The sequence below is a fragment of the Schistosoma haematobium genome, chromosome ZW (genome assembly GCF_000699445.3).
Source record: "Schistosoma haematobium chromosome ZW, whole genome shotgun sequence".
Taxonomy (NCBI): domain Eukaryota; kingdom Metazoa; phylum Platyhelminthes; class Trematoda; order Strigeidida; family Schistosomatidae; genus Schistosoma; species Schistosoma haematobium.
This window is the reverse complement of record NC_067195.1, coordinates 46,122,806-46,142,997: the sequence shown is the minus strand read 5'-3', so window position 1 is coordinate 46,142,997 and position 20,192 is coordinate 46,122,806. Positions and strand designations below refer to the sequence as shown.

The 20,192-nt window shown below is 34.8% G+C and overlaps 1 protein-coding gene across 1 annotated transcript in view; it reads left to right on the top strand.

Moving 5' to 3' along the window:
- The window catches only part of MS3_00003699 (uncharacterized protein), a 29,618-nt gene extending 12,863 nt beyond the window's left edge, over nt 1-16,755 (top strand). The window contains exons 3-7 of the mRNA XM_051211558.1: nt 480-745; nt 1,665-6,038; nt 7,487-7,570; nt 8,693-8,849; nt 14,474-16,755. Coding sequence (XP_051071629.1) covers nt 480-745; nt 1,665-1,817 — 419 coding nt within the window. The 3' untranslated portion in view covers nt 1,818-6,038; nt 7,487-7,570; nt 8,693-8,849; nt 14,474-16,755. The remainder of the gene's footprint in view (nt 1-479; nt 746-1,664; nt 6,039-7,486; nt 7,571-8,692; nt 8,850-14,473) is intronic.
- Nucleotides 16,756-20,192: the final 3,437 nt, after the last annotated feature.

Sequence of the window (20,192 nt, the reverse complement as noted above, 5' to 3'; positions counted from 1 at the left end):
ACATAATGTATATATTATATAATTTTGACTAGGTAATTCACGGTAGTTTTCCTTATTAGGGACTAATGTATAATGTGTTCCTCTTTTAATCAGTGATCACATGGAAAGTATGGGCATTTGTGCCGTTTTCTACGTTGTCTATGACTAATTTACTCGATCATGTTAAACACGGTTTTGTTACTTTTTAGATTTTATCACTGTAGTTTATGATTAAAATTTAACAAATAAAATTGCATAATTCAGCAAAACAGTATTGTTACTTTAAAGCTATTTAAGTTGTAAGTTTATTGTAGGACAGAATAACACAAGCTCATCGGTAGCTCGATAGCAAATAAATGTTTTCTGTAATCGTAAATGTTTAAACCGCTTCTACTGAACACTGTAGACTAGGTAAAATTATTAACAAAACAATTTTTTCTGTTCCCCTTATTACTGGGTGTTTATCTTATGTACATTGGTGTTTCTGTTATCTTTTACAGGTTTCATGATTCAACATTATCGTTTCTACATAACAATGATAACTTGTATAGCCTTTCTTATTCCTTCAGTAATTACTTTATTTCTCGTACCTGAAACAAGTGTGAAGACAATACAAGTTGAACAGACAGAAGATATTGAAAATTCATCCAATGAATTATGCATTACAGCTCCAGCAGTTCATAATGAAACTAGTAAGCATCAAGAGTCCTCTAGTAATTATTCAGTCCACGTACAATCTGAAAATAGCTGTATGAATAAGCTACGAGTAAGAGAGTTGTTGTAAATTATGCATTATACTTTCAGTGCATTACAACCTCCTGTTAATATTTTAAAAGGTTAATTAATATTATTTGGTTGACAGTATAGTTGACTTGGCATTAGCTTATTAGTTCAGATCATAGCATCAGATCCTATCTTCATCATATTTACATCTAATTCTAAGAAAGTAATTCATAGACTAAATGATAATAATAATTAAATTAAGCTACTACAATGTTCGCGTTCATAGTGCTTTTATGTACAGAACTTCTTACTTATCAGGTAATAGAAAGTAATCACGTATAGTTAACTTGAAAACAAACAGTGTTCAATGGACAATTATTTTAAAGTTTTTGATAACAAATATGAATGTTAATCTGGCTGTTTAAATAACCTTTGTAAAGTGTGATAAATATACCCGAACACAACGGGTATTTTACCATCGTATGATGTCACTTAAACTTTGGAATTAAACTCCATGTGATTTACATGTACTAACGGTTTTCTAAATAATAATTCGAGTTTGGAGTATACATACATCGCCACTCAGTTAAGTATTTTTTAAAACTAAGTTTGATAAATCTTTCAGTTACAAACAGTAATAAATGCGTTTAGTTGACCTCATTTTCTTGAAACTGACATGTTTATATCCAAGTACATACGTATCTAAGATACAGTCAAGACCTATTGATCCTTCTGAATGATCATGAGTGATAGTATTTTTATGTACGTGTCTTTATTAATAATCTAATTTTAGCGACTATCAATCTAGAAAGTCATTTAAACTGTGAATATACCTGGATCGGTAATTAGTCGGAACGATAATGATTCAAAACTTTGTATGTGTAGATATTTCTCACTATATTTCTTCATGATTTTATATAATCCTTTTAGTTATATGTAAGTGCTTTTGAATTGCTTTTCAGATTATATCAAAACTACCTCGTACTCATATAGTAATAATTATCATTATTTTCATGTTTTCCATCTCTGGTGTGACGGATACACAATATTTATTTCTTTACTTAATGAGTGGTCCTTTTATGTGGGATGCACAAGTAGTTGGTTTATTCACGTAAGTTTACGTGTACTGGAGTGTATTTCAGTTTTTAATCTAGTGTTTGGTAACTTTAGGAAACTGATTTTCTAAGCATTGTGATTCATAAATTATATGTCTATATCCTATTAGTCATTTCAGCGATACGAACTTCATCAGTCAAAACGATTTGTCATTTTTGCTCTGTTTTACTTTCCTCACATGTGCTTAAAGCTCTTGTTCAATCACTGATGGTTTTAGACCAGGCTTTACAACCAGTATTGACGTCAGATGTTTTGCAGTGATAGTTTACTGTATACTAATTCTAAATGTATACCTTTTTCGTATAGCAGTTTCTTTCATACAACTAAAGCCCTGTAGTTGCGAAAGTTTTGTTTCAATTGAAATATGGGTTTTTTTTGGGGGGGGGAGGTTTATTTTCGAGGGTCTCAAATTTAAACTTTATTTAATTAAGAAATGAATCTCAAAGTAAAAATATGACAGAAAATCAACCAAGTAAATGCCTAATTTCTTAGTTGTCTGTTTTGTTATTTCCAGTTTGATAAATAATAATGTAAAGTGAATTCATCTAATATACGAAAGAAAGGAGCACTAGGTTTTATTGTCATCTAAATGCTCATAATGCAATACGTTCAGTAGTGGTGTTTATGTTTCCCGAAGACTCATCTCATGTATTTGTATCTTTCGTATATTGGTTTTATTTGACGCCCCAAATATATTGTTCTTTCCCCCCTCAAACCCCATCATCGAGTAAAGTTAAATACCTACATTTTTCTATCATTTTGAAATCACACCTATCACATAAGATATATATTTTGCAGTCCAGATTTAATTCATGGCAAAATGAGGCTTTTCAGCACAATTTTCATGGATCCGAAAACGAATTCTTTATCAATGTTATAATTCTCTCTTATTACAACCCAGCTATTCCTATTTCTTATTATTTTTGGACACCAATTCACTCGACAACTTCCTAAATGAGAACACGGTTGAACAGGAAGGAAATTATATTCCAACTAATAAGGGTAGATGGAAGTAAGAAGCATAATAAAATAAACGTTAGTATATTTATAGTTTTAACATGAAAAGATTCTAGAGTCTTATTGGATAAATGATATTCAAGTAATCAACAGTTTAGCTAGAGTCTGTCATATGGTCTAGTGGTCATAACGGTGTAGTGAACAAGAACACGAGTGGGGACAATCGAATATATTTGACACGCAATTACAGAGCATCTCACAAAAATCTGAGAACCATTTAGTAAATAGTTAATTTGCAAAATATCAATCCATCGTCTCAAACTTGACTGTTATATTTGCAAACATCAGTCCATTGTCTCAGATTTCATTGCTCATGCATTTTCACACCAATTGCGTCCCGTTCTCGTTCTTTCCTGCTCGATCTTCTACTGAAATACATTCTGTGCCTGACAACCGTTATATACTGCTTGTGTGGATATAAGTAACCCACACCACAACGGTACAAAGAAATATGCGAATTGCTACTGTTCTAATAACATTGTCTGTTAAGTAAGTTAATAAAAGGGCTTAACCAAAATTAACCATAATCAAAATTGGTTGTAGAATAGTTGTTATAATATGACTTAAAACAGTTGTGAAATACTTTTGTATAATGTTGAGATAGTTTGTTAATTTTGTTAGCATGGTGTTCAACCTATCCACTACTCAGTTGTGTTTAGATTGTATATAACAAGTAAAACAATTTCATTCCTATGTCCTAATTCTAAAACCTTAATTCTGAAAAAAAACTTAGTCCAATGGTACTGTATTTCATGGACGAACTAACTAGATCTAAAATAGCGCTTCTTTGGATTTTTGAGTGAAATTCATTCATCCATATGACTACATAAAACTTTAGCATTATGGTTGGTATTCGTTCGTGACAGAAAGAATATGGGGACTCTTAAAAATCTGTTTTTATTTTTGAGAAAACGAAGAATCTGTATCCATACGGCCAAATATAAATGTCGTCGTTTGTTCGATTTACAGAGAGTAACCTGTATAAGATGTTAATAGATTCATTCATTCATTCATATGTAAAATCTATGTACACTCTCGTAGTATTATTGTTTCCTTTTCCATGAACTATCCATTTACAAAAGATGATTTCTGATTAGCTAAAACCTGGATAAAAATTCATTTTGATTATCTAAGCTCATCCCTTTGCTATACCCTCATCATATTTCCTTCATCTTCATTATTCTATATAAGATAGTGAGTACATCTAATTGTTCCTTTATTTAGAATTCAAACATTTGGTCCTTCAAATTTTCTGTTTAAATATGTGGTAGATGTTTCAGGAGAATGAAAACTTTCATTCGAAAATTCATTCTTAGATTTAGTACAGTCCCTTTTTGCTAGTATAATGCGAAGATGGAGTTCATTTGAAAAATGATATGTATTTGCACCATATATTTCGAACAATCTGACCATACTTATACTTGTCAAGGCATTTTTACACATGAAAACTAATAAAGGTCAATTACATGAAAGGTTGAATAAATATAACTGTTGATTAAAAATATAAGACGGAAAAATAATATTTAAACGCAAAGAATGTTTAAACAAACAATTTTCATCAATAACTTCATCGTCAAGCTCTACAGCTATATATCCATAATTATTGTGTTAGAATGGTCAAAATGAGTAGTATATAAATGCAATTAAGATAAGAGATTCATAGGAATTGAGTAGATTGAATGTTCAAATCAATCATGAGACGGCAGAGATTCAAGGTAAGCGTCTGTTATATCCTTTAAGTATAGGATGACACATTCGTAGCCCATGGTAGATAGGGTAGTCGATTGTGCACCTCTTTTCGATACAAAAGTTTGATTTTTTGGAGACAATTTCGATGAAATCCGTTATTTATGAGAACTGTAATTTTACTCGTTTAATTAGACAAATCAGGACTTGATACAAAACCGAGAAAATTTCATCTATTTCGGTATCTATTAAGTGAAAAAGTATGGCTCTGTTGGTTGATTTCGTGATTCTTTTTCTAGCCATACTGGTACTTGTTCACAACCACATCTGGTTTTTAAACCTAGATGGAATCATGGGCTTCTTTGTTTCAGTTGCATTCAATTTTGCAGCATTTTATATTTTTACAATGACTGTTTTTGTTTCGAAATTGTGCTATTTGATTCTCCTCTATAAGGTGATGCAATGTAAACCTTTTTTCAATATTGGACGATGAAGGGGTCTCGGTTTTATTAGACTTTTACACGGATTGGTAAATTTCACTTTTGTTTCTATCATCGGTTTTAAATCCCCTTCAATCGTACCCATGCTGTAAATCCATATCATTACTAGCTTTTCTCAATGTACTCTGTTTTGCGCTCACCTTTAGTGGAGGATGCCGTTCCTACTCACTGCCTTCTCTCGGCAGAAGTGTTGTTTACGAAGTTGAGAGGACGAGAAGCGAGTGTTCAGCCCCGAGACCGGGTTGTTGCATACGGGGTATCCACTTAGAAGTGTAGAACAACCCTGATTCCAAACCAATGGTGCACATGGATTCCAGAATCTTAAGGGGACAAACAGGGTTTGAACTTGTTCTTGATTTTCGGCCACCATGAAGTCGCATTTCTTAATGTTGTTCCACTGCTTTTAGGTCAAAGGCGCGGTGAGTGGTCACCTAAGAAAACTGACTGTTTCCGTTTGAGCAACCGAGCAAGTATCACAGTCGCCCCTCCCCATGGATTTTGTGTGGCACGCATATATTCTAATGCCCTTTTGTACCAACGTTTATGTCCTTATATAAATAAATAATTGTGAAGGATATGGTGTTCTACAGAGATTATAGTTCACTTTTGCTGATTATTGTCAATAAACAGAAAATTTTACTTTTTACCAGAAAATATTAACTTTTAATATTTCTGAGTATTATTATATTGATAGTTACACTTGTATTATAACTTATACCTCAAAATATGTTCTTTTTTTGTTCAGAGGTTTAAGAGATGTATGCTGCACATTTGTATCTGTATTATGTGTCAGTACGATGGTCAAGTTTCGTAAAGATCAACCAACTAATCATGTTGAAGTAGTATCAATATCAAATAGAATGAATACAACATTATTTGGTCGTTTAAAATCTGTGGATCAAATTCTTCTCATTATGTTGGTATTTTTTGGATTTATAATTTTTTCTATTTATCAAATCATTATGGGCATAGCTTGTACATTCACTGTTCCAACAGCAAATATTCTGGTTTATTTCGGTATGGTCTTTTTTTTGTCGAATATTTATTTACGTTACCATTGCTTTCAATACTTAGTATGAAAAACATAAATCACATAGGCTTAATCAATGTTACAAAATTCAATTTACATCTTTCATCTATTCTAAGATGTTTTTCTCGTTAATAGGTAATCATTGGATTATTCTATAAATGACCTGATATCCATCGATTAATTGATCACTATTTAGTTTTGTTTGTACCGTTTATTGCTTTGAACTGTTTGATGATATGTGAGTTATTATGGCTGTAAAAACATGAGTGAAGTATTCTATCTAAGACGATTATTGACTATCAATTGTAATTCCTATATTAATGCTAGTTTAGTTAGCATCATTTGGTATTCGGTAGTTAGTTGATGTGTTTGTTGAGTTTTACTCGATCTAACGAAGTCTCTGCCCTCTGTTTAAAAAAAACCTAGTAAACAAGTACTTATAAGTACACTGAAAATATACAGAGATACAGTCAGTACTACATATATCACTGAAAAGTGTTTCCCATGATCACCATATGTTCAATGAACATATTGTGTATTCATAACTAAAATGGTCCGCATTTTCCTGTTGTCAGTATTCATGATATACATATTCAATTAACAAATGTATATACTAAATAAACGTTGAACAATCCGATACTGAATCCTCTTAACTAGAAGGTACAAATGTTTCAACTAATATTATTTGTGAAAACTTACAAGTCTGTGCTCATAGATTTCCGTTTATTTGAAATTGATTAATACATTAATTAGATTGATTTTTGTATGTTTTTCCTTGTTAGGTGTACTATCGATTCATTGACTACATATATTAGATAATTCGAATGTACCTAGAAAAAAATCTAGATAATTTTGTGCTTATTTATCGCTTATTTTCCTGTTATATGTAAACTTAAAAAAACATTCTAAATGGTTTTATATTTTGTCATTATTATTAGAAAGGGTTTCAATAATCCCTATTGTTGATCTTTTAGACTGAATTTCATCAGTTTTTGTTGGTTTATGTGCATTCCGTGCGGATTGCCTCGAGATTGTCATTTTTCACAAGTTTTATCGAACAGATGAGTTATTGCTAGTAGTGAGATCCACGACATGCGTTTTGTTCTGTTTAGGACTCGTCAGTTGGATACACCCGTTGATAAAAATTCAATTATGTTTATCAACTGCGGAGTAACCCAAACTCTCACTAGTAATAGTATGAATATAATATCGATAGAGGAAGTTATTAGCTATAGTTAGCTCAGTGGATAACATGTTGAGCGTTTGAGTCAAAAGTACTGAGTTCGAGTCTCAGTGTAAACATTAGTAGTGCGATGCAAACACATCATCACTATTCTTTACCATCATTCTCTCTTCCCTTTTTTGTTGTTTATAATCTTTTCCAATACTCTTTATATTTTAAGTTTGTTCCTCTTTGTTTACTTTTATTATACAGCTACAATTCCAAGATTTGTTAAAGGTTTTCAAATATCCATACTTCGAACTATTATATCAAAATGGACAGAAGTCTCTAAACAAGGTGATGATTATATATCGATTATACGTTTTATTTATTTTAATGGATTAGTTTTTTCCTGATGAATTATTACTATTCAATTCGTCAAACTATGTGTACTGTGTTCGTGTTCAGTTCACAGAACTAACCTTCATCAAAATGGTTGTATTAAAAATGAAAATATAGTGTTACAAAACATAAAGTTATGGATCGTAGGTTTGTTTTTAATGTTCACTTAAGTTTACGTGTGTTGTGTCCATGCTATCACATGAGCATTGAAACCTATGTATAATGATACTTTTATAAGGTGATTGTGTAGCCTTCAACTTATGAGCTTGATTCACAAAACAATGCAGTAATATAAAACAGTCTAAAAAGAATTTTAGTCAATTAAATCGCCTCTTTTCTCAATAAACTTTGGCTTTTAAATTAAATCTAGTGTGATATTTTGCAGAAGAATTCCTCCGGGATTTTAACTTGTAGCACTGATTCGCTGCTGTGTCTTTTAGTGAAAAATCCCATGCTTCAATGTGTGTATTCTTGATTGTCATATGAGAATATCACAGGCACTTAGTGGGACGCTACTAATCTCTTCTCATGCTTCATTTATATGAGATGATAAGATTGATCGGATTTCGTTATGGTATTAAGAATTTATTTTCACTACAAGTCATGAATGTCTGTGATGGTCATATTGAAAACATTTCTATTAATAATTCAATTTGAAATTATTTGACTTATTCTGTTGTTGAACTTTGATCAGCCTTTGTTGCTTTATGTACATCCTGTGCGCATTGCTTTGATATAGCCATTACAACACAAAGCATTTGTTTAGGAATTATTTAAGCTATGTATGTCTAATTTACTGAACACCCAGTGTTATCACAAAATTGTCGCGTTCCAGTTTTCCTAAGAAACAAACTGGGCTTTTCAAGGTTAAGTTGTTTGTTGTTTCCAGTTCACAGGGTAAGTTGAAGTTCACAAATTAGTTTAATAACTGTAACCTTTTTCAATCGGTCATACGATATGGTTGTCAGTTATTTATTTAACTGTTTTAGGATAGTTAATCTTCTGTTTACATAAAATTAAGTTGTTTTTTCTTGAAATTTATTCACCCCCGTTTAATTTTCTTAACATTTCCTTTAGGTATGGTAATGTCTGTTATTGCAGTAATGGAACGCCTTGGGCTTTTGATCAGTCTTGTAGCTCTACCAGTTATATACGCTGCAACAGTTAGCACTTTCAAAGGATCGGTATTTTTCGTTTGCGCCTCTTTTACAATTTTGGAAGCTTTAATAGTCTTGTAAGTGTCGTACAAGAAAAAGGACAATTTGTTTTATGTTTTAAAATTCTACAATATTACGGATTATTACATTCCATCAATGTTTCAAATTCTCTGTTATGCGTGATGATGTGGTCTATTTGTCAATTCACAGCCGTCTGGTATATCAAATCGGATGCCGAAAAGGGTGTCATATAACTATTTTCAGTCAATTAGTTAGTGTAGTACATCTGGTTCCCAATTGTTGAATGAATAATCCAGATAAATGTTTTAGACGACATAAATTGGTAGACAATCAACTTACAGTGGGTAAACAATCACATACTTTCGATATAATTTACCTTCGTTAGTTATTCTATCCTCTTAGTAATTAAATAACGTGCGACACAGTCATGATAAATTTTTTCTATTTTGTAATTAATGGATGGAGTACAATGGTATGTAAAAATTAAGTTTGTTTGTTCAATTTATAGTAAGCTTTTAAAATCTATATTAGACCTCAGATTACATTCAAGAAACATGAATACCGTATTTCTTTTCACGGCAGGGGTGTTGTTTACGAAATTGAGAGGACGAAGAGCGAGTGTCTGGCGCCGTAACTGCGTTGGTGGATATGGATAGTTGGAGTTGGAAAACCCTGATTCCAAACCAGTGGTGCACATGGGCTCTAGGATCCTAAGGGAACATATGGAACTCACAACAACTGTCTCTCAACCAACAATAAATTCAGAATATTCAGTATGAACGTGAAGACGGTTTTACCGTACGGAGCTGAAACCTGGGGAACTACCACAACCATCATCGAAAATGTACAAGTATTTCTAAACAATTGTTTGCACAAGATACTCAGTGGCCGTTGGTTGGATACTATCAGCAACAGCATATTGTGGGAGAGGACAAACCAACTTCCATCTGAAGAGGAAATTAGACAAAGACGTTGGAAGTGGATAGGGCCCACATTGAGGAAATTATCAAACTGCATTACGAAGCAAGCCCCAACTTAGAATGGTGAAGAGAAACGGGAAGGAGGAACGTTAACACACTGCTCCGAGAATTGGGAGCAGATATGGAAAGGATGAATAGCAACTGGAGACAAGTGGGAAGGATTGCTTGTGACAGAGTTGGATGGAGAATGCTGGTAGGCGGCCCATGCTCCTCCACGAGGAGTAACAGGCGTAAGAAAGCAGAGCTACGTTGAAAACCTAGTTGAAATGAAATATATTTTCTCTTTATTCATCTTTTTACTTTGTCCTAATGAGAATTCTCAGTCGCCAATGAATAGACAAATTATTTTCCGAAGCTGCTACCTTGACGCGGTGTCGGGCTTGCCTATCGTGATGACCCAACCGAGCTATATTGGCTGGAACATATGTTCCTGTAGGTTCTACCATGCCAGGCAGGTCGATTGGAGAACGGTAAGACCAAAAGCAGCAACTCAAGGTCTGATGGTGAAGTCATACTGCTGACTGTAGAGGGGTGTGGCAGCAGTAAGGTGTTTCCCTCGGACAACCAGCATCTGCAACGATGCTGCCTTCTCACAAGGAGGAGTGGGGTTAGAAAAAGTCGACCCTAAGATGTCACACCTCACCTTACCTCACGGATTTCCGTCTCCGGCGGTAAGGCCCTTTGAAGAACGGAGCTAATGCATTAAAAACCTTCCACGAAAAGACCGTGCGCGACCGGCCTCAAGCAGTTGTCCCTTGGGCTCTGCGGTCACTCTCCCAGGTCTTTAAGACCAACACTATTCCAATTTCTTTTTCAGGTTCCTCAAGAAATACCCTTCCACGGTGTGGGCAGCCGGGAAGTGATATCAGCCCTCATACCCGTAACAGCACACGAGACCAAATTGGTCACATTCAAATCCTTCCTACACCTCCTAATATCTCACTTATCTCCATGACTAACCCTCCTCACGTCTCTTTATCACCTCGCACCGCTAGGGCAAACGATTCGAGTACGCGGAACGTTATTCCTGGTCTCCTGAAACCACGCTCTAAACTACACTTAGGAGCTTTTAACGTCCGAACACTGTGCCAAATAGGACAGCAGGCTTCCTTAGCTAAGACTTTAGAATCCCGCGCCATCGATGTGTGCTGCGTCTACGAAACGCGCATACAGGATCCGAGTAGCGTCATTCACTTGACCTAACCTTGCCAAAATAAAGAACCGACTCGATTCACACTTCGTGTATCTGGAAGCCCTGATTCTGCTTCCCGTGGCCTCGCCGGCTTAGGTATAGCATTGAGTCCTAGGGCAAAACTAGCTCTCTTAGAGTGGATCCCAGTAGACAGTCGTTTGTGCGCTGTCCGACTAAACGGAGCAGTAAGGATCCGAAAAGACAGGGACACTCGTTGCTGCCTCTTCGTCGTCTCTGCCTATTCTCCTACTGACTGCAGCGCAGATGATATAAAAGATGAGTTTTACAGAAAGCTTTCCGGCCTTCTCCAAAAAGCTAGGCGCTCGGATGTAGTAATAGTGGCAGGTGACTTTAATGCTCAAGTAGGTAAACTAAGCGATAAGGAAAGACACCTAGGTGGATCTTATAATGTCGTGGCTCAAAGAGCAGATAATGACGACCGTCTGTTGCAGCTATGCTCAGATAACCGCCTGTTCTTTGCAAATACTAACGTTAAGCATAAGGAAAAACATCTTTTGACATGGCGACCCCCTAATTCGTCCCAACGTTGGAGCCAAATAGATCACATCGCTATCAGCCACCGATGGAGGGGCTCGATAGAAGACTGTCGCTCATTCTGGAGCACATGCTTAGATTCAGATCATGCTCCAGTACGAGCGCGTATTTGCTTGCGTCTTACTGGACGTAAAAAAGACGCTGCATGTAAACCTCTTAGGGGCCTACTAAATGACAGTCAAGCTAAGATTATATTTCAGAAACAACTAGGAAAACAGTTAGGCAGCCATGTATGTGATGCCCACCCCGAGGCAGCATGGAATGATATCCGAAAAGCTGTGGAAACAGCAGTGATATCTGCTAGTACGGTAAACCACAAGGTTAGGGAGAAACACTGGATCTCAGCAGCATCTATCTCACTGATAGATGCTCGGAAACTCATTCCACCTGGCTCTGAACATAATGAAGAGCGGAGTCAGCTTAAGCGCAAGCTGACAAGAAGTCTACGCAATGATCGCGAACAGTGGTGGGTAGCGAAAGCAAGAGAGATGGAAAAGGCAGCGGCAATAGGTAATAGCAGACAATTGTTCAGACTTGTTAAGGAAACCGGAATTAGGAACCCGACTGTTAGCGAAACAATCTCAGAGAAAGATGGACATATTATACATTCTCAATCCAGGAGATTGGATCGATGGGCAGAACACTTTGGGGATCAGTTCAACTGGTCTTCAGCCACACTTCGGTTTCCCACGATCTCCAGTCAACCTGAATGCCAAGTTGATGTAAGTCCTCCAACTCTTTACGAAGTTGAAAAAGCTGTAGGAAATCTGAAGCGAGGGACAGCAGCAGGCCCTGACAGGTTTACTCCTGAGATTTCTAAGGATGGTGGTTCAGTATTAGGAGTGAGATTAACTGAGGTCTTAGGTAGAATTTGTGAACTGGACGTAATCTCATCTGACTGGTCTCAATCACTGATTGTGCCAGTCTATAAGAAAGGACAAAAGTCCTCTTGTGACAGTCACAGAGGAATCAGTTTGACTAATATAGTGTCAAAAATATTAGCTTCAATAATACTTCGACACCTAACTAAAGCTCGTGAAGAGCAGACTAGAAAAACCAGGACCTGGACGTGGTTGTATAGACCAGATATTCACACTACGTCAGATTCTAGAACACAGACACATTCAGGCACCCCACAATCGTAGTATTTCTCGACCTTAAGGCAGCATTCGACTCTGTTGATCGTGAGGTTTTATGGCAATGTTTCTCACTGAAAGGAGTACCAAAGAAGTACATTAACCTTGTAAAGGCTCTCTACTCGAACACCAACTGGTCGAGTGAGAGCTTATGGCGAACTGTCATCAGAATTGATTACCTCAAGTGGTGTTTGTCAGGGCTGCCCACTATCTCCATTCTTGTTCAACTTTGTCGTCGACGTACTTTTAGAGATAACACTTTCCTCATTTAAATTTCCAAGGGTTGAACTTCTACCAGGAGATTCACTTGTTGACTTAGAATATGCTGATGACATAGTTTTATTTGGTGAAGACGCTGACAAAATGCAGAGCCTTCTGACCACTCTAGGCAACAATGCAAGCATGTTCGGGATGCGATTCTCCCCCTCGAAATGTAAAATGTTGCTTCAGGATTGGATTGCATTGACACCCGAACTAATGATAGGGAGTGAAGTAATTGAGCGTGTCGATCGCTTCACTTATCTTGGAAGTCTCATCAGCCCTTGTGGTCTGGTGTGTGACGAAATCTCTGCATGAATACAGAAGGCTCGATTAGCTTTTACCAATTTGCGTCATTTATGGCGTAGGCGAGATATCCGTCTATCAACCAAAGGACGTGTTTACTGCGCAGCAGTTCGTTCCGTCCTACTTTATGGCAGTGAAACATGGCCGGTAAGAGTAGAGGATATCCATAGGTTACTAGTATTTGGTCATAGGTGTCTTCGAAATATTGCTCGCACATCCTGGGACTATCGAGTAAGTAACGCAGTTGTTAGGAAACGGGTACTAGGTAAGGATGGCAAATCAATTGATGACGTAGGGAAACTTCATCAGTTGAGATGGCTGGGACACATGTTACGTATGCTTAACGACTGACTGCCTCGACGTGCGATGGTATAGGAGTAGGTTGGAAGAAAGCTAGAGGCGGCCAAACCAAAACATGGCACAAGTCCATGAAGTCACTGACAAGTGGACTGAGTCATGTTGGTAGGTGTACACTACCTAGTTGGGGACCGCGAGATGATAGCAACCGATGGTTAGAGACCCTGAATGACATGGCTCAAAATCGTTTGCAATGGCGCAGGTGCATCCACTCTATTGTGTTCTCCCAAATTTTGATCTCCTTATTCCTCCTTGTCTCTTTGTTTCCTCTTTCCAAATTTATTTCACTGTATTATACTCTTTAAATAACATCTCCAAACACTAATTTTCCCGATTACTGCTTATACTCTTATTACCTCTACCACTATGGGATTTGAATCGACCATTGCATCTCTGTGCTAATGTGGTGTGGCAACTCGAACTGATGTACGTACGTACGAAGTTCTACGTTGTGACTGACTGACTAACTGAATCTTATCATATTTTTTTTAGAAAACTATCACTATATTTATTGATAAATTTTTGTATTATACTTGTAATTTTTTTGCAAGTTTTCGTCTTTAGTAAATAAATGTTCGTTGCGTAATTGAAGAAATAGAGTAATAGTTTTAATTAGTTAATAAACTAATCTCTGTTTATACTGTTAACATCAAACGTTTACTCCGAATGATTAGGATTTCTTTCCTCAGACAGAAAGAGAGAGAGAGGAGTAGTGCTTATCGATCAGTACTGACTGGAAAATGGTATACAAATATACATTTTATTTGTTGAAAGCTGAGTGCATGAACTACTGAACTAACTCTTCATCACAGTTACCAATACCTATATTTTTATATTCAATAAATATACTGGATTAAAGTCATACTCTTATCCTGATTTGTTTTCCCTATTTTTAGAATTTTACCAGTATATGCTCCAAACAAATTGTCACTGGAATCGTAATCAGTTAATTATTGGTAATATAATCTGTTATGTCATTGAACTTAAAGAAGAAGAAAAAAGACAGGAATCCAGACTTTATTAAAAATATAATCAACTCATTTATTTATTTATTTACTTATAAGAAATCATTTATATTTTCAGAACATTTGTTACATTTCTACAATAAATCACGATGTATTGGTGACACTGATAAAAGGACTGCAAACACCGTTGTTCGGTTTTAGTTTGAAACTCGTTAGCATTATATAGATTAAAAATATTGCTTAACCAAATATCATTTGACCATTAGTCTATATTTTCTAACTTTACATAGCATGATTTCGTTGACAGACATCCGTTCAACCTCTGATATAACTGACTATATAGATCACACTACTTCTTAATATATCTTCAGAAGGAAGCATTTGAGATAAATAATTGTTGGTGTTTGTGAGAACCTTTTTGGTTTTAAAATAATTTTTCTCACAGAATGATTGTGATACCTTGTGTGTACAATTAGGAACTAGAAGTGTAATCCATGACTAACGTTTGATAATATTTAGGAGTCATCAGCTGGATATACTTGCATCCCGGTGTTGATATTCATATTGAGACCCGAACACAGTATCTTTAGCCTTAATCATCAAGTAAACAACTCATTGGAGTCTGAAGGGAAAGGTACTGGGTCCGATTCCTAGTATAGATATAAACACTGGGATGTATAGTCATCATAATGTTTCTTTCATAGATAGAGGTTCCTACTCAGGAAAAGTTTACCTTAATACAGTTAAATTAAATAATAATTCAAGTTTTTTTTTGCTGTTAGGCAAAGTATAAATAAAATCCAATATATTAAATTGCTTCTAACATTCATACCTCCTATTATTATTGTGATCTACGTCTTCACTTACATCTTGAAAAAAATTGATTGTGCTTATCACATGTGTATGGAATCTGTTTATAACAAAGTTTTTTTTCCGTTTAAAAATATTTTTCTTGCGGTTTGATTTGTCATTTTTGTTTTAATTATAATTTACGTGTTTTGTAAGAATTTGTGTTTGAAATTTGTTATCGTTAAATAAATCATTAATTTAGCGATATTCAGAAAATCGTCTGACAATGTTCGAATTAATAGTAATTATTAATATCTATACATTTGTCATCATAACATAATCTGTAGGTTAATTCTCTTGAAAACGTTTTGTTCATAGACGATTGTTTAGTATCATATATGATCTAACATACTATTGTAACGTTAAAATGCCTTAAAAATTGTCTTCGAGAAAATCATTTTGATCTAACGAATGAATGGAATCGAACAAAAGTAATTATAGGTATAATTAACTTTTGATGTTGTACACTGTTTTACAGCATCGATTAATGGATTACAATTTACAGTTCATGTTCTAAGTTACTGTATTGAAGTAAATTTTAATTCAGATCATTGTACTTTTACAGTGTGACTTGCCACATACTCAAGACACATACAGTAATTCATTCCAGTGAGTAGCACCGTGTTTTATAAGCAAACTTACTAAAAGTAATAGGCAACCATATTTCTGAAGTTTTATTTTCATAGAACCGATTAGTTTATTACAATATTCAAGATTTTTCACTTAAGTCAGTCGGTAAAGATTATCTATTAATAATGATTCGAAAACTGAATAGAATCACCTAAATCTATAAATCTAGGGAAACTATATTGTTCCACGCTATTGTATACAATTTGTTGATGGAATTTTCTAAGTGATGGATTGAAAAAGGATACACTTGTTCGTACATACTTTATACTGTATGCACTGTTATGCATAATTCCTATTTTGAATGCAACTTATTATTTTACCACAAACGGGTATAAATCGAAATTAGTACTAGAGTTGTTGTTCCCTCATTTACTAGCAATTTGTAATTGCAGTCTTAAGATAATCGATGTTTCCTTCGGGGTCATAAATTATTTTATGGAGTTCTTTCGATATCCAGAAATAAAATAAAACATGATATCAATCAATTGATACTCGGTGACCGATTATTGTGAATATCTTCGTCTTACACGAAATCTTGCGCGGTCCTTGTAGCTTACTGGTTAGCTCTTTGACTATGATCATGAACGACTCAGTTCAATTCACCACCGAATCATGGAGTTCTTCGAAATTATAAATAAGCATTAACTAAAGAGTCAAGTCCATCACGAAACTTAAGTTTAGTACTTCCTATTGGTTGCTTACAATCACTTGAAACATGAAAGCACACTATACAGGCACTATTTTGTCAACATGGTTTTAACCTGTTAATAATATATCAAGTTCACTGTATGGCTTAGGTTAATAACAATATGTGTGGAAAATCAGCTTCGAATATTCATAGTTAAAGTTTATTTCATGAATTCACACCATACTTACACTTTAGTAGCAAAATGTTTTGGAAACTGAATAGTATGAAATATAAACAACTGACTAGACGTTTGTCATTCATATTTTGAGTGATACCGATAAAATGAAAACCACTTATTACGAATAGTAAATATTGTTGTAATATCCGGTACTGAATAACTGTTGACACTTATAATGCAATTCATTAGTTAGGGTTGAATATTCATAACCACATAATATATCATTATAACAGATAAGGTACAAGTTGGTATGGCTGTTTGATATGCTTCTCGAGTTGTCTAACAGGCAATAAGGTTGAAGACTGTCTTCAGTAGCGTACCAGAATCGATTCGGATTTTAGTTCTTGCCTCTAGCTGCAGTCTACTCATTGGTTGTGTGTAAAGAGCTCAAGGCACATCTATAACTGTTGATCTTACTACTAATAAGTTTATACATGCTTCTGTTTTAAACTCTGATGTAATAGGCATTACAGTAGACTTAAACTATTTTGGAATTGAGAAGAATTCTTAGCAACACTCAAATATTGGTCATAACGAGTTCATACTCCACCTAGAAGTGATAACATTATCAAAGTAGTTTGATTTCAAGATATTGTTCCTATTTTCGTACATGCAGTGATCAGAAAATAGTTGTCTATGCTATTCCCACTAATAACAGTTTTACTATAGTCTCATAGGTATACTAGACATACTCGTGTGCGTAGATTCCAATGCACCTGTGAAACCTACAGGACCATTAATCTTAGTGGTTTATTCATACTAGTTAAGTGTCTCAATAAAATAAGATCCTTGTAGAAAAGTAACTGTAAGTTGCATGATTTCTCTCTAGTATCACAAATAACCATAATTTTTAATTAAATTAAGGAAACGTGTAGTGATTAATCAAGAGTTTTCAGCACATAACACTAGTTCAAAAATATAAAATTTAGTTATATTCAGTAAAACTAGATCTTCCATAAGTTGTTACCTTGGCTTTTGTAACTTAGTCTCTACTGAACATATGCTTAGGCGTCTGGTCTCTGTGGTATACATTTGGCATTTCCGGACTAGTCGACACGACTAATCATCATCCTTGCAGGTAAACTCATATCAAATGGGACGGTGATTCCTTGCCTGGGTACCTTAGTTTTTTTGTCAGTCATCGATATCAAACAGTTAAGAAACTCTGTCTTATCAGATTTCCTTTTGATGACAAGTGATGTGATGAAAGGTAGTGCTTTGAGTTCTCTGATCTTTATAACTTATGTAAATGATGTCTCCAACTGTTTCAGCATGGTTAAACGTTTTCTGTATGCAGGTTATCGTGAGGTTAGCCATATGGAAAGTCATATTAGTATGAAGCTAAATAAAGTCACTGTTTTCGTTCTCAAAATGGGATTCAGAAATTTGCGCAGTTATAAGTGAATCGGTTTGCAATCGAGTTCCATTTATCAGGTCCGACTTCAGCAGCAATGGTAAAGTGCTATCTAAATTTCATACAATGTTAGACTCAGAATTCAAGTATTCATACATTCTATCTCTCTCAGAAGTGGTCTGAATGCAGATTTACTAGTCTCAGTCACTTTTGTGTTGTACTCTAGGTAACTTCTTTAACAATTACTTACGTAGTTATATTGTAGATATCATGCCAGAAGTCATCTTCCAATTTAACTAACCAGTGAAAAGCACAACATTCTGTGTGATTGCAACTGAATTTAAGTTTTACCATCGTCATTGTTATTGTCTTTCAACTGTTGGGATGAATTAACTACTAATTCAATGTTTCTTTGTATCCTCATCATCTTCGGAATCAAAGGTATTTACATGTATTTTCTTTTGGATCGTACTGTTTACTAATAAGTAGTTTAGTTTATTTGACATAATTTAAATTTAAAAATATCTCTAGGTTTCAATAGTTCTAAAGTGTATCTTCATGGGGGAAACAACAAGTAATGTGATGTGGAGAGAAAGATACAATGCCTCCCATTCAATACGTTTTCATAATATTTCTGAATCTGATTCCGCCAGTACAATATATTTTCATGATATATCTGAATCCAATATCATCGTTGCTTTTATATCAGTTGACGAAGATGTGAACAGAATGTTGGTGATCCCAACACAGATTTACCCAGTAATGGCTGCTCAAGTTGTTGATCATGCTCATTGTGAACCTATTTTACAATAACTAACCAAATTGATCTGGGGTGATTTGTCTCCACGTGTCACATGTCATGTGTTAAAGCAGTATTATCAACTATGTCAGTCGCTATCCATTCTAAATGACTACATTATGTGTCGACAGTGTGGTCGTTTTAGATAACCTACTCTCATCCATCCTGCAACAACATCATATAGCATACTCAGGTCTTTGAAGAGCGAATTCTATCGTCCGGATCCATATGTTGGCCTAACTTTGATGAGTACGTCGAAGAGTTAGTGAGTATATGCAGAAAATGAGCTTCATTTTCAAGGGAATCTCATTCTCGGTTATCTACAAATGAACCTTGATCGCAAGTACATATTGATTTTGTTATCCCATTTCAAGGTATCAATTTCTTCGTTTACGCTGACGCTTACTCTAATTGGCCAGAGATTTTGCCCGTAAACGAAATCACTTTTCAGGACATTATTATAAAATTACGACAGTTATTTTGCCATTTTCGAGTTTCAGCTGTTCTTGTATATATTAGTTGGCAAACGGATAAAGGAAGTAACATAATGAATAAAAGATGTTTTACTATGAGTTTAAATTACTGAATATTAGTCGTATTTAGTATTTAATATTCATCTATTTGAAAGTAGGCTGACTTCATTTAGAAAACTTTTGTAGTCTCAGACTACTTCATAATTTAAGTCTCCAGTTTATAATTTGATACCTTACAAATATCCTAAAACTATAACGGCATAAATGACTAACATGTAAGCATAGACTTCATGGTGCTGACTACAATATAATGAATTTACTTCAGGTTAAAAATAGTTTTGAACCTGATCTGTCTTCGTGTTTACTTTATTTTCTGTAAAATTTACTCAGATGTAATACGTGATAAATAATAATCATTGAATTAATCTTACTTTCGTTTGATGCGTCCATGTGAACGTGATTCTCAGAATTTAACGCTTTGTTTCATTGATCGACGAACTATATATAATTGAAAGAAGAATCATTTTAACGAAACAAATTATTATGAACATACTTTACTCCAACCATTATTATAGTTTTTAGTAATCAATAAGATTTCAAATAATCATAACCCAACCTAAAGTTCACTTGATTTTATCATGGATAGTTCTTGCGTTCTAGGACTATCGATAGCCCAAAT